Genomic DNA, 12,930 nt, shown 5'->3' with positions numbered 1-12,930 from the left:
AATTTAATTACTATTATTAAAATAATTTCAGTTAGCTAAATCATTTTTAAAAATCAGTTTTATTTATTTATTTAAATAAATTATATTTAAAAGTGTTAGTAATAAACTTTTTTGAAACAAACATGCGGTTTGGTTAACAATAATACATATTTATATAGTACGCGACAGGTTGAAATAGCAAACGGGGAGGCGATGCAATAAACCGACATGGGCGATCGCGGATGTCTTGCGGGTGTACGGGGCGTCCCCTGCCTCATATCCCGATTGCCATCTCAGTATGTCGCGGACTATAGATACACACACACAACGTAATAAACATTTTTGTAAAACCTTTCTTTTACCTTAACAATTTAGATGGAGCCTCGAATCTATAATAAATAATGAAAAATGGCTTTTTAATATCTGTGGAAATACGAAGCTTAATATAAATACCTAATGATGCGCTATTTATAAGTACAAAAATATATGAATTCGAAAATTCAGTTCTTTCCAAAGTTTTTGTTCTTCAGTTCGACTTATATTATGGTGTAGTGTAATTTTTTTTAAATCAATCTGTTAGTAGTGTCTATAGTCTCTATCACCGGTTTAAAATTACCTACCTTATTTTCATCTAAAAGAACTATAAAATAATTAAAAATTATGTTAATTCAATAATTCAGTGGTTCCCAAAGTTTTTGTCCCTCGGCTTGACTTATATTATGGTGTAAAGTTTAATTTTTTTTAAATCAATCTGTTAGTAGTGTCTATAGTCTCTATCACCGATTTAAAATTACCTACCTTATTTTCATCTAAAAGAACTATAAAATACGTTACTTTATTTTTTATTGGTAAAAAATTCGTAACCAAGTATAAAGTAAGTAAGTACCTATAGATGTATTAAGAAAGTATGGTAGTAAAAATACTATTCATAATTACGAGTTATCTTTTTTTTTTATTAAAGAAAATTCATAATCATACTAATCATATTTTATTGACACACTTTGTTAATTAACTATTCTCTTGTTTAACCTCCTTACAAAATCGTAACTTAAGAGGGCTCTCTCCGTCACTCGTTTCATACAATCGTAGTTCCAATTTCATTTGAATATTAAGCAACCAAAGTCCATGAAATTTTGCAGACATATTCTAGAAACTAATATCTATGTCTGTGGTGTTTTAGATTTTTCTAAAAATATGTAGTTTTAAAATCACAGGGGCTCAAAGATTTGTATGAAAATTTTTAAGACTGCGTAACTTTGAAACCGAATATTTTAACAGAAATCTGGAAAACTACAGACATAGATATTAGTTTCTAGAATATGTCTGCAAAAGTTCATGGACTTTGGTTGCTTGATATTCAAATGAAATTGGAACTACGATTGTATGAAACGAGTGACGGAGAGAGCCCTGTTAATACATACAACAAAAAAATGTGTTCTTTAAATTTCGCCTACTTACCTTGAATAGCAAACACCCTATAACACGCTATTGGTGAAAAGTAGGTAGACCTACCTACCACGGATTAAGAGTATCTAGACACCGCACCCGTCCGTCCAGGCGTGCCCGAAATTTGAGCCAAATGTGAACCAGGCATCCATTTTATTTTCATTCCGAATTTTCATAATCATAATAATTATAATTTATTTATTGCAAATACACGTTTTACAATAGGTGGTACAAAAGTTTCCAGGTATACAGTGTATTTACTTATTAATTATGTATATTGATTACATGAATGACAATAAACGGAAATTGGAAATTATTATTATAGCAAAGGAACTACATTTTTAGGGATAAATCTAAACTCAGCAAAAATATAATTATAAATTAATTCAGTAAAATTGCTTAAAATGAATTATGAAGAAAATAGAATGTCAATAGTTAATAGAAGTGTCAATATTGCAACAATTACTATAAATTAATCCATTAAATACGAAAAATCGATCGAACTCCTGGCGAACTATGTTGGCTTTTTGGCTCTGATGCGTGGCGATTGAAACTTGTAACTAACCATTGTGATCATCATTAAAGACTCGCGTGACGTCATCGTACGTAGAAAAAAATATGTCAGTACGGTTGGTTTTCATACTATACTCTAATCGCGGAATAAAGTTAATATAGCGCTCTCTTAGTTTGGCTGAAGGAGGTTTTTAGCCCGTTGGTCACTGCAAAACACCTGCAGTGGAGTCGGGCATGCCAGACGGTATCCATGAGGATTTTCCTCCTCCACACAAAAAAAAGTTTGACTCTATCATTTTTCATACCCAATGTAACAGAGAGAGCACTATATTAATTTCATTCCGTAGATATGGTACAGTTAATATACATGCGACATCTAGCTACTGCAAATCCGTGGTGCCTACCCACTCAAGTGGGTAAAACATTAGTAAACGGAACTTATGATTAAATCAGGGTCAAATATAATATGTAGGTTAAAACAATTAGTTCAAATGTTCGTTATTTTTTAAATTATTGATGGTTGGCCCTATTTTTTTGGAGACAACAAAGCTTACAAGCTAAAATAATGTTATTTTATATATTAGTAGAATACGAAAATGTGTCTTGAGACTCTAGAGTCTAGACAAACCCATTCGTTTAAACAGATGGGCCGTGAAGCGCTAGCACAACAATAAAATTAGACCTGTTAGTTTTTCAGTTTGACCAAATTTGGTATAGCGATAGTTAGCATACCGGGGAAGCACAAAGGTACTATTTGTTCCAAAAAATAAAAGAGTTCTCACGGGATGATTCACAATATGAAATCATCAAACATCTATTTGGCACATAGAGATAGCTTGCATCTCGAAGACAGATAAAGGCTTCTTTTTAACCCAGAAAATCAAAGAGTTCTCGTGTGATTTTCAAATACCTAAATCCATGCGGATGCGGGCATCATTTTAAATGAAATAATGCTTTCATTGTCCTGTGTACCAAATGTGGGTCACAAAATATGATCCATGTGGTCTATTTACATTAAATTGTGTGCCTCATGTGGTACACACAGGTGACACAGATGGCATACTAGTTACAACTTTTACTTATAACGAATATGATTACAGTAAATATTTACCCTTCATCCATGTATCGTTTTGGTAAAAGTTCATTTGGTAAAATATAAACTGTCCTATTTTGATTCATATTTTTATTTACACTATTACGTATAAGTATATAAGTATTTTGTTAGGCTGTATCTTTTTGGATCTTTGCCTAATTTATTAAGAATGATTAATTCAAAATAAAATATATATCTAAGCGATTTATTCATTAATTTCTTGATCGAATTTTAAGTTTTATTTTATACTATACTTAATATCACAGTTTTATTTATATTTTTGCAGAATCTTTCTTTAATCTGCAATTTGAATCACAGATAACGAATTCTTTTAAATGTCACTGTCAAAACAATATTTTGGCGCCATTTTCCAAGTGATTTGAATTTAAGTTCAGAACGACGCGCGCCGTCGGCGACCGAGGTCGAACTAGCTTGAACTAATTCTTCAAGGGTCGTTAGTACAGGGGTTGGAATCGAGTGCTATGCGATCTGTTAACGCGAAGAAATTGTTGGAAACGCGAGCGTTTCTTGAAAAGCCGTTTTAGGGTTCCGTTGTTCAATAGGTACCTAGGTACTTAAATAAACATAATTTTTAGATATTTCTTTTATTTAATTTTTATTCAGATACAAGTTAGCCCTTGACTGCAATCTCGCCTGGTGGTAAGTGAGACTGATGATGCAGTCCAAGATCAAAGCGGGCTAATTTGGAAGGGCTATGGCCGTTTTTTTTTAACCCACACCTCTTTGGTTTCTACACGGCATCGTACCGGAACGCTAAATCGTTTGGCGGCACGGCTTTGCCGGTAGGGTGGTAACTAGCCACGGCCGACGCTTCCCTCCAGACCTCCAGACCCGACCAGATTCTTTTTTTTCTTTCTGTGTACCCCTGATTGTGCATGCAATTTAACATTGTTTTTTACAACTAGCTAATTCCCGCGACTTCTTTCGCGTGGATTTGGATTTTTAAAATCCCGTGGAAGTTCTTTGATTTTCCGTGATTTTATGTAGCAAGTCACTATCCAGGTCTTCAATTATATCCATGTAAAAAACAGGTCAATCCTTTTCTCCACTGTGGCGTGATTGGAGGACAAACCAACAAACAAACAGACTTTCGTATATTTATAATATGGGTAGTTGGGTACTTAGTGATTTTTGAACTTTATTCTTCAAGAGAGAGCGAAAAGCCTGAGGAGCATAAAAACATTAAAAATAGATGACTTGTCAGCCTGAGTTCAGGTTTTTAATAATCTAATAAGATCACTTGAATTTTCCGGAATAAGAAGTTAAAATCGGTGCAACGGTGACAGACAGACACACTTCACATTTATAATGTTAGCATGGAGTATGGATATTAATATGGATATGGATAGAATAGAATAGATTTTTATTCAAATAAACTTTTACAAGTGTTTTTGAATCGTCAAATAATTTACCACTGCTTCGGAATGCCGTTCCTCCCGTGAAAACTGTTTGATTTTCCGGGATAAAAAAATTGCGTCAATTATAGGGACGTAAGCTACCTCGGTACCTTTCATACAAATCGGTTAAGCGGATAGGTCTTTAGGAATCCCGTGCGAACTTTTTGATTTTCCGGGATAAAAAGTCCTATGTCCGTTCTCGGGATATAAGCTGACCCTGTACCAAATTTCGTCTTAATCGGGTTAAATTGTTGGACCGTGAAAAGGTAGCAGACAGACAGACAGACACACTTACACATTTATAATGTTAGTATGGAAGTATGGATATGGATGGATATGGATTAGGATTCAACCCCTAAAAGGGTAAAATAGGGGTTTCTTTGTGTAGTCCACGCGGACGAAGTTGCGGGCACAAGCTAGTGATCGATATAGTATAAGTTGCCTAACAAGCTTTATAATTATTTAATTAAGCAAAGCTATTTTTCAGAAGCTGTATTAAACGCAACCACATAATATACTAGGGCTGTCCAACTAATCGCTTGAGTAAAATACGCAACGGAAATTAAAAGTAATTGGGGCCAAGTTATGCTAAAATGCCTTATCTTACTTATCGATAGTCGATAGAATGTTCCTGCGAAAATTCTATGTAAGTAAGTTGTCGATACAAAATAGTTGGGCAGATCCTTTGAAAGTATGTATAGTAGGCTAGAGAGTTGCAATTATTAAGAGCAGCAATGTATTGCAAAACGGTCTCAACTTTAAAGGTGTCGTACGCATTTTTTGTTTGTGAATTGGGGCTGGATCTGCATTTAATCATGTCAACAATTATTTAACCAAGCAAACCTATTTTTCAGAAACTGTGTTAAACTTGCTTAACTTGAATTGCTTGAGTAAAATACGCAACGGAAATTAAAAGTAATTGGGGCCAAGTTATGCTAAAATGCCTTATCTTACTTATTGATAGTCGATAGAATGTTGCTGCGAAAATTCTGTCTATGTATAGTGTATACATACATGTATGTTCTATATATTATGTAAGTTGTCGATACAACGTTGGGCAGATCCTTTGAAACAGGAACGTTACGGAAGTGGTTATATAGGAACCGAAGTTTTTTGGTTATATTGGAACCGAAACCGGAATCGGAGGTGGAGGCAGAAGAGAGCCCAGGCTTGCCCATTAACAGATGTTAATGGGCAAGCGACGGTTCTGCCCGCGAAATTCAAATTTTACTTGGTTTTTCGCAATTAGTCAACTAATAGGACAAAGTAGGCTTATGACACTTTAATTGCGGCAATGGCAGTATCATCCTCATAGGTTTATACAAAAATCTTTACTTGAAAGGGTCCAGTTTAAGAAATTAGCTCTAGTATCGACTATAACTCACAAATTAGTCGATACTAGAGCTAATTTCTAAAACTGGACCCCTTCAAGTAAAGATTTTTACACACATTAATTCATCAGCTATACCTATACTTATTATCAGTTCAAAAATAATATAGGTAGAGGTCTATACCTGGGTGTTGAAAATTAAAACAATCGATTCTAAAATCTTCAACAGTACCTACCTACTTTAGTGAAGTTAAGTAGCATCAGCATATTTGACCTCCGATATAACTTCCGATTAAAAATCGGAACCGAAGGTGCAAAATCAATCGGAAGTTTCGACCTTTGGGAATCGTATTCGAACCTCCGTACATCTCTACTTTGAAAGCATAATAATATAAGGCTAGAGAGTTGCAATTATTTAGAGCAGCCTTGTATCGCAAAATGGGCTTCACTTGAAAGGTATACAGTACGTTCGTATTTTTGTTATTTCGTTGATTGACGCTGGATCCGCATTAAATGCATGCAATTTCCGCAAGTTTCTAGAATATGTCGGCAAAATTTCATGAACTTTGGTTGCTTAATATTCAAATGAAATTGGTACTACGATTGTATGGAGTAAGTGACGGAGAGAGCCCCGTTAAGCATAATAAACGTGTGAGTGCATTTTTGATCCGAACTAAACCGAGGTTTGCTGCTCTATGATCTGAACTCAGTCAACGGCGTAGGTGAATGTTTTGTATAGAAATAATAGCGGTGTTTTTCTTTATTAGGTAATTTGATTAAAAACGAAGGATGTTCAACTTAAGTATATAAACATGCTTAAAAGGCATTGAGTCATGTTAGTAAACTATTGGACAGATCAGGCTGAAATTTTGCACGCAGACAGTTTAATATGACGTACACATCCGCTAAGAAAGGATTTTTGAATATTCAATCCCTAAGGGGGTAAAATAGAGGTTTGTAATTTGTGTAGTATTTTTATTTATTTTATTCAGATACAAGTGACTGCAATCTCACCTGGTGGTAAGTGATGATACATCTAAGATAGGAGTGGGCTAACCTGGAAGGGCTATGTTAGTATTTATTAAACCTACCCTTTTGGTTTCTACACGATATACATCGTACCGGAACGCTGAATCGCTTGGTGGCACAGCTTTGCCGGTAGGGTGGTAACTAGCCACGGCCGAAGCCTCCCACCAGACCAGACCAGTAGGAATTATAAAATTCCAAACCCCTGCCGGGAATCGAACCCGGGACCTCCCACTAATAAGACCACAGCGCTTACCACTGCGCTAGGGAGATCGTCCAGGCGGACGAATTCGCGTGCATAAGCTAGTATGTATATGTATAAAGTGACAACCCTGTTGGTATAGTATGGTAATAGGGAAGGTGGTCACGCCATTCTTCGCTCGATACGATGACCGGAGTCCAAAACCACGAGCTCGTTAGTTCTTATTGCTATTGATATAAGGACTATAATGCAATAGTACTATAACAATGGGCTAGACTTGCTAGAGTTCAATTCATAGATTCCCAAAGTTGTAAGCCCACAGCACACTCCAAAGCTCAAATTAAAAAATAAGTAACTTGTAAGTAAGAACAAATTTATTAACTGTCCTGTACTCATCTAAAGCCTGCTCATCATTTTTATTTGAAGATTTAAAATAGATGAAACCCCCATCTAGTTAAACAACATATTATCATATTGGTAAATGGTTTTAAAAATCATCGTAGGCTAGCATCTACAAAACGTAACATTGCTAAGACAAGATAATTTTTAAATAATAATTATACTAAATTGAATAGTTACTACTCTTATATATATGTATAGTTTTAACTCAAAAAAAAAAAGTAAAATCTGGAGAAAGTCAAAGTGTGCTTCTATTGATCTCAGCCTTAGACAGATCGCTGAGAAAGTTATCATTATACGTGAAACAGAACCCAGGACGTTGTAACACTTTGTAGGTGGGGATATACGAGTATTTTACAGTTTTTTGTACTTTTCTATAACTTTATTATTGAAGTTTATTAAATTTCGTTAAAATGTTATTGAAGTGATGTAATTTTTTACTATTACAATTAATATTCTATTCAATTTCCACGCGTGGAAAGTATGACACTTTGAGAACCTCTGTTTCAGACGTTAACGAAACAAGCAACATAGTAATTAAAACAAAAGAATAATTCCAAAAGCACGATGTCTCATTATTATACTGATACGGGTCACTGTACTTAGGAAGATTTAGATGGTTCTTGACCCCAGCAAGAGATTTAATTTTAGCTGGTTTTAACTTTAAAAAAATCCGGCCAAATGCGAGTCGGTCCTCGCTCTTTTAAAGTTCCGTACATAATAATAATTATGAACATCATATTTTGGGTTACTAGAGGATGCCCGCGACTTCGTCCGCGTGGATTTCGGTTTTTAAAGATCCCATGGGAACTTTTTGATTTTCCGGATCAAAAATTATCTATGTCAATTGCAGGGCCGCAAGGTACCTCGGTTCCAAATTTCACGCAAATCGGTTAAGCGGATGGGTATTTAGGAATCCCGTGGGAACTCAAGTAAAGATTTTTATGTAAACCTGTGAAGATGATACTGCCATTTGCGGAATTAGAATACCATAAGCCTACTCTTTGTCGTATTAGTTTACGAATTGCGAAAAACCAAATTAAATTTGAATTTCGCGGGCAGACCCGTGTCATGCCCCTTAACTAAACTTAGTTTAGAGATAGTGTATATCAGAATTAGTCACAATAAAATTATCATACTCGCACCTACATCAGTTAAGACTAGAGAGTTATAAAAACGCACTTTTACCAACACTTTCCCAGTTTAAAACGCATAGTTAATAGCAACGTTTATGCAAACCACAGCCCGACGCTATCAGAGAGTGAAAACCGATGGAAATCTACAGGGAAAACTTTCTTACACTTATTATAATGACCTGGGGGAATATATGCGTATTGTTTGTATGAAAGGAAAAATAAAATCTCATTCATTTAAATCTATATTTCATCTAAATACTATTTGTTATTAGATGATGCCCGCGACTTCATCCACATGGATTAAACAGGGCTCTCTCCGTCACAGTTTACTCCATACAATCGTAGTTCCAATTTAATTTGAAAGTCCATGAAATTTTGCAGACATATTCTAGAAACTAATATCTGTGTCTGTGGTGCTTTAGAGTTTTCTAAAAATATGTAGTTTTAAAATTACAGGAGCTGTGTATGTGAATTTTTAAGACCGCGTACCTTTGTAACCGAATATTTTAACGGAAATCTGAAACACCACAGGCATAGATATTATAGTTCCCGGAACGTTTCTACAAAATTCCATTGGGTATGATTGGTTAGTATTCCAATGAGAGACGAACTACGTTTGTATGGAGCAAGTGACGGAGAGACCCCTCTACTTTTTACATTTCTAGGATAAAAAGATCCAGGACGCAAGATAACTTTGTAACATCGATTTCGTAAAACCTATAATATCAATCATTATTACAATATCGCAATAGTTATTATTGGCTATGCTATTCTTCTTGTCTCTTCATATAACAATACATTGTAATGATCTCATATTCGCCAAAATAATTAGCCTAACCTGACTTATGCAAATCAATTTTCTTTATTTGGCATCAAAGTTTTTCACGATGGAAACTGCCTGAAAATACAGCATTGGAACTAGTACTGATTGCAGATGGTATTTTTTTTCTATTTTTAACCCCCGATCCAAAAAGAGGGGTGTTATAAGTTTGACGTGTGTATCTGTGTATCTTTCTGTGGCACCGTAGCTCCTAAACTAATGAACCGATTTTAATTTAGTTTTTTGTTTGAAAGGTGGCTTGATCGAGTGTTCTTAGCTATAATCCAAGAAGATCGGTTCAGCCGTTTGAAAGTTATCAGCTCTTTTCTAGTTACTGTAACCTTCACTAACTTGTCGGGGGCGTTATAAATTTTTAATTTACACTTGTTAAAAACAAATAAAAGACTTACCCGCCATTGCTGTGAGATTTTTCCGAAGCACTTCCGGTAGGCTTGAGCGCCATCTTCTCGCCGGGCGTTGACAGATGAAAACTCTGCACGTCTACTTCCGGTCCACCCTGCACCAAGGTCTCAGTCATTTTCTCAACTTCTGATTTTATTTCCTTCCTCTTTTCACTTACAACCTTTACTACTGGCTCTATAGCTTTTTTAGCCTCGTCTTTCGCTTTTTCGAGAACCTTTTCAGGTTCTTCGACAGGTGTTATGATGCTGTCGACAATTTTAGTCGCTTCAGAACGTATTTCGGATGTCATTTCTTCCCCTTGCTTGGTAATTTCATCTTTTTTTTCTGTTACTATTTTTTCAACATCTTGTTTAGCTTCTTTTATAGAAGATTTAGCTTTTTCAGCTATACTTCTAGCAGCGGTTTCTTTCGCTTCGGCAGCAACTAAAATATTTTCGGTAGAAATTTCAGGCTCCTTAAGTAAAGTATCTATTTTTTGCTTTACTCTCTCTACCTGAGGATTGTTGTAAGGAGGTTGTAGAGGTCTAAGTTTTAAGTTATCTTCAGCGAATATAGTCCTTTCTGTTTTTGGTTTAGGTTTTTTTTCTTCTTTTTCTTTCTCTTCTGCTGCTTCTTTATTAACCTTATCCTCTTCTTTTCCTACCAATGACTCTTTGGAGCTTAACCTCTCAAGCATATTTTTTTCTCTAGCTTTTTCTAGAACACTCGGTAGCTGATTGGTAACTGTAGCTACCACTTCCAATGGTTGTGAAGTAATGGCAGCAGTAGTCATAGACATGATATTTTTCTTTGTAAGTATCACCATATCATCGTTTTTAGTTTTATCATATTGAGTTCCGTTATCTTGAGTTGACAATTCGTCACCAAAGTTTGCGTCTGCTGTAGTGACTTCTTCTTTTCCTTTAACTTGAACTTCAGCATTTTTCTTAGTTTCACCAGTTTTAGTCCCAGTTTTAGCAGCTTTATCAGTTTTAGATACAATTTCGTTTAATTTAGTCGTAGATTTCGATTTGGCTGATAATTCTTTCTTACTAACTTGTCTGCTTAATGGAGGTTTATCATTTAAATTCTTTGTACTCGGGACTCTAGTTAAGTTTTTGACACTATTTGTTCGGCTTACTGGTTTTTTGGATTCTGTTTTGCTTGAAATAGGAGGTTTTTGTGCTGCCTTAGTAACTGGAGGTTTAGTAACACCTACAGCAGGCTTAGCTGTTTTAGTTGGAGGGTTACGTTTGTCAGGACTGGCTTCCCTACTGGTAGTTCTGCTAATCTGTCTAGAATTTAATCTAGACGCAGCAGGAGTACTGCCAGCTGTTTTTAATGACTTTCTCGCTGTTGTAGTAGGTTTTGAATTAGTTTTCGCAGAACCTGGTTTCAAATCATCGACTGGACTTTTGTTTGGCGTACCAACTATTGGTGACAGTCTTTTTGCATTTATCGACTTGTTAGAAGGAGGAGGTCCACTTCTGCCAGGTGAAATTGGAGGTTTACCTTTCACATTAGGTTGAGAAACGTTTAACTGTTGACTACTTTGAGTAGTTCTTTTATCGTGCATTTGACTACCTATTCTTATAGTTTCATTTATACTGCTTGTACTATTTGACATGTATTTTTGACTGCCATTTAAAGTTTTATTATCAGGTTGTTTAGAACTTCTCGTGGGAGAGACAGAATTTTGGCGTTTCGGTATTTTGGAATTTATGGGAGAACCGTTACTTGATTGCGGTTGGGATTTCGATAGCGATCGTACTCTTGATCGATGAATCACAGGTCTTGGTCCTGCTTCTTCTTTATTAAGAAATTCAGTGCTATTTCGTGAAATGTTCTCGAAGTGTAATATCGCTGATGGGGAATTAGATCGAGATCTTAAATTTAGTCTACCTGGGGAGTTACTCCGCGAGTTTGTCCTAGAATTAGTGACACTTTTCAACACACCCATTTCTTTTAATAACGCTATCTCTTCTTCTCTTCTTTGTTTCTCCGCTTCTGCTTCGTTCTTTTCTCTATTTAGTTCGCTTAGTTCTCGTATCTCTTCCATGTTCTCTTTCAGGAAGTCTCTGGGAGGCCTGTGGACCGGTCCGGGGGGAGGTAGTGTGGCGATCGGCGCCATGTTGTCAAGCCTTGTCAAAGAGTTGGTTCTTCTTGGAGGTGAGTTTGATCTGGAGTTGGCAGCTGAGGTTTTTGGTGTGTTGTGACGCGAGGTTTCTTCTCTGAAGCCTCGACCTAAAATCAAAAGAATTGCTGTTAGGAAGCTGTTTAGCACTACAAATTAAAACATGATATATTATGTTTTTTAAATAGCATAATATCACACATGATTACTGAAGAGGCATTGATTGGTATAGTCGTGATTTACGAAAGTAAGGAATCTTGTCTTTAGGAAAAGAAGAATCAAGCTTAAAAAACCTTTTAAGACTAGTAAATAGTCAATTTTATTTTTAAGGGTCGTAACTCATACCTGAATGGTGCTAACAAGAACGGGAACTTATTATTAAGTCTCCGGTGTTCGCCCGTCTGTCCGTCCGTCTGTCTGCGGGCTGCATCTCATGAACCGTAATAGGTGGAGCTTTGAAATTTTCGCCTGTGTATATTTCATTTCCATTGCTGCTATATCAAGAAATTATAAAAAACCAAGATGGCGATTTCAAAATGACCGCCATGCAAATTATATATTTATAAGTACTTAGTATCGACACCGCACTGCAAAGTATTTGAAAAGATTTACCTTTAAAGGGTGAAACTCTCCCGGGTCTTATCTCCACTGGCAGCGAGTGCGGGCTGGTGGGGCGGGAGGGGGAAGGCTCCGCGATGATCGCGAACGACGTCTCACGTTTCCGCTTCGACGTCGACACCGCACTGGAAAGACGACACATACACGTGTTTATTTCATTTTATCTGACAACTAGATGGCGTTAGTAGAAACTTGAATGGGGCTTATCGTTTGAAAGTATAAATATAAAAAGTTTTCATACATTTCAGCAATTTGTAGAAGCATTTCACGTCCTTATTATTGACTAACTGATGCCCGCGACTTCGTTTGCGTGAAAATAGGTTCTTAAAACTCATTATTTTCCAGAACGGATGGACGGACGGACAGACAGACAGACAGACAGATAACGAAGTGATCCTGTACGGGTTCCATTTT

General features: G+C 36.0%; 1 protein-coding gene across 1 annotated transcript in view; it reads right to left on the bottom strand.

Annotated features, from left to right (window-relative positions):
* The window catches only part of LOC123878112 (protein stum), a 70,231-nt gene that overhangs the window by 13,626 nt on the left and 43,675 nt on the right, over nucleotides 1–12,930 (bottom strand). The window contains exons 3-4 of the mRNA XM_045925184.1: nucleotides 12,511–12,641; nucleotides 9,773–12,008 (exon numbers count right to left, since the gene is read on the bottom strand). Of these exons, the coding sequence (XP_045781140.1) occupies nucleotides 9,773–12,008; nucleotides 12,511–12,641 (2,367 nt within the window). The remainder of the gene's footprint in view (nucleotides 1–9,772; nucleotides 12,009–12,510; nucleotides 12,642–12,930) is intronic.

The sequence above is a fragment of the Maniola jurtina genome, chromosome 25 (genome assembly GCF_905333055.1).
Source record: "Maniola jurtina chromosome 25, ilManJurt1.1, whole genome shotgun sequence".
NCBI lineage: Eukaryota > Metazoa > Arthropoda > Insecta > Lepidoptera > Nymphalidae > Maniola > Maniola jurtina.
The sequence above is the reverse complement of the archived record's forward strand: the minus strand, read 5'-3'. Positions and strand labels throughout refer to the sequence as shown.